The sequence below is a fragment of the Porites lutea genome, chromosome 7 (genome assembly GCF_958299795.1).
Source record: "Porites lutea chromosome 7, jaPorLute2.1, whole genome shotgun sequence".
In the NCBI taxonomy this organism is placed as follows: Eukaryota; Metazoa; Cnidaria; class Anthozoa; order Scleractinia; family Poritidae; genus Porites; species Porites lutea.
Window position 1 is genome coordinate 25,329,318 of NC_133207.1, and position 1,593 is coordinate 25,330,910.

The 1,593-nt window shown below is 40.7% G+C and overlaps 1 protein-coding gene across 1 annotated transcript in view; it reads right to left on the reverse strand.

The window, feature by feature from the left end:
* The window catches only part of LOC140943814 (uncharacterized), a 2,704-nt gene extending 1,204 nt beyond the window's left edge, over window positions 1-1,500 (reverse strand). Inside the window, exon 1 of the mRNA XM_073392926.1 lies at window positions 1-1,500. This exon is cut by the window's left edge and continues 1,204 nt beyond it. Coding sequence (XP_073249027.1) covers window positions 280-1,500 — 1,221 coding nt within the window. The 3' untranslated portion in view covers window positions 1-279.
* Between the last annotated feature and the right edge of the window lie 93 nt (window positions 1,501-1,593).

Below are 1,593 nucleotides of genomic sequence, written 5' to 3' on the forward strand. Positions count from 1 at the left end.
CCGAGCACTCTCCGAAATATGATAATATGGTGCTTTGCTTTAAATTCATGGCATGGCTGAAAGCGTAGTGTTCACTTTCAACTCTCGTATCTTTGTTCAGATTGGTTCACGTTATGTCATATATTTTTCAAAAAAGTACCGATTTTTTTAAATTCAGGGCCATACTAGAGGTATGCTAAAGGAGCTAGTCTCTCTAGTAAAACATGTTACAACAAAAATTGCTTACTCAGATTGATTGGTTACGATTTTTTTGAGTAACTCCTTAGTTCTCAGTATGAATCACAAGACTTTCACACCCAAGCCACACATTGCAATTAGAGTTGAAAACCAAGCGAAATTAGAACCAAAAGTAATCTCTCCAACTTGAAAGCCACAGTTGGTGTACTGTGCATACTGTAGGAAGAGTGCCAGCTGGGAGCGGTTGCAGAATGGGTGTCCTGTTGACCAGTCTTCATCTGTTGTCATGTTCAGTCCCCTAAGCATTCGATTACACTGCGTTGTTACAGATGCAGCACAGTAGCTTGGGTATACAAATACATAAAGGTGTAGCAGACTCACAAGGAGATGCTTGTACAGGCTGTACCAATCTACGGCTTCCTGAAAAAACGATACCATGCTTGCAACATAAATGACAGTCGTTATAGCGAGCATAAACCAGTGAGTTACAAACCAGACCTTCAAGGACTCGGATGTGCTTGACATCTGTTTGCAAAGACGTTTATGAATACGTATGATGTCATCTAGGCTGTGATCAGTGGCATGTTGAATTTCTGCTTTGCACTGTGTCACGCAATGTTTCATTGCGTTAGTTATTATCACAAATATCCAGGAAGTGGTGAGGATAGCCCAGACAGGTATAATTCTAAAGGAAACTGCTATTTTTATGAGATAATTTGATTCCTTGAAGGTGAAATTGAACCAAAATATTTTTGTAAGAAGACAAATGCAAAAAATCAACATCGTTAAATTTAGCGTGACCCAAGTAGAGCGCCCCGCTGCAGAGAAAGCTTTTTCTAAAGTCACGCAATGAACTGTTCTTTGTGGCAATTTCCACATACACCAAAAGAATGTTGCGTTTGACATCAGTACAGCGGAGTATAAAACCAACGTCAGAATGCCAAGAGGGTCAAATCCAAGCAAAACATTCCGTAAACTTGCAGACGATGAATTTGTTGAGGATATATTTCCACAAATCAAAGAGTTCAGGGGAGTTTCAAACGAGTGGCAGATAAAAGTACAATAAACAGAGTAAAAAACGTAACATATATCCAAAAGCAAAAGGATTATTGCCATTATAGCGCGGGGTCCTTTGCTGGGATTCGAGAAGCCCACGGCGAAAGCAGATCCTTTCAAAAACACACCAGAGCAAACGAGGCGTTTTAATCCGCGCAGATTGTTGAAAATTGTAGAAGAAGATCTTTGAGGCGAGGAATGATTCCTCGGCTTACCCGAAGAGGGTAATTCATCAAATTCCTCACTTTTCCAGCTTTCTTCCTCCATTGAAGTGAAAGAGAAAGTGAAGAGACGGAGAGGTCTGCGATCAGTGTCGTGCTCGCAAGTCACGCAATCATTTTTCTTCCCAGCAATCTTAGC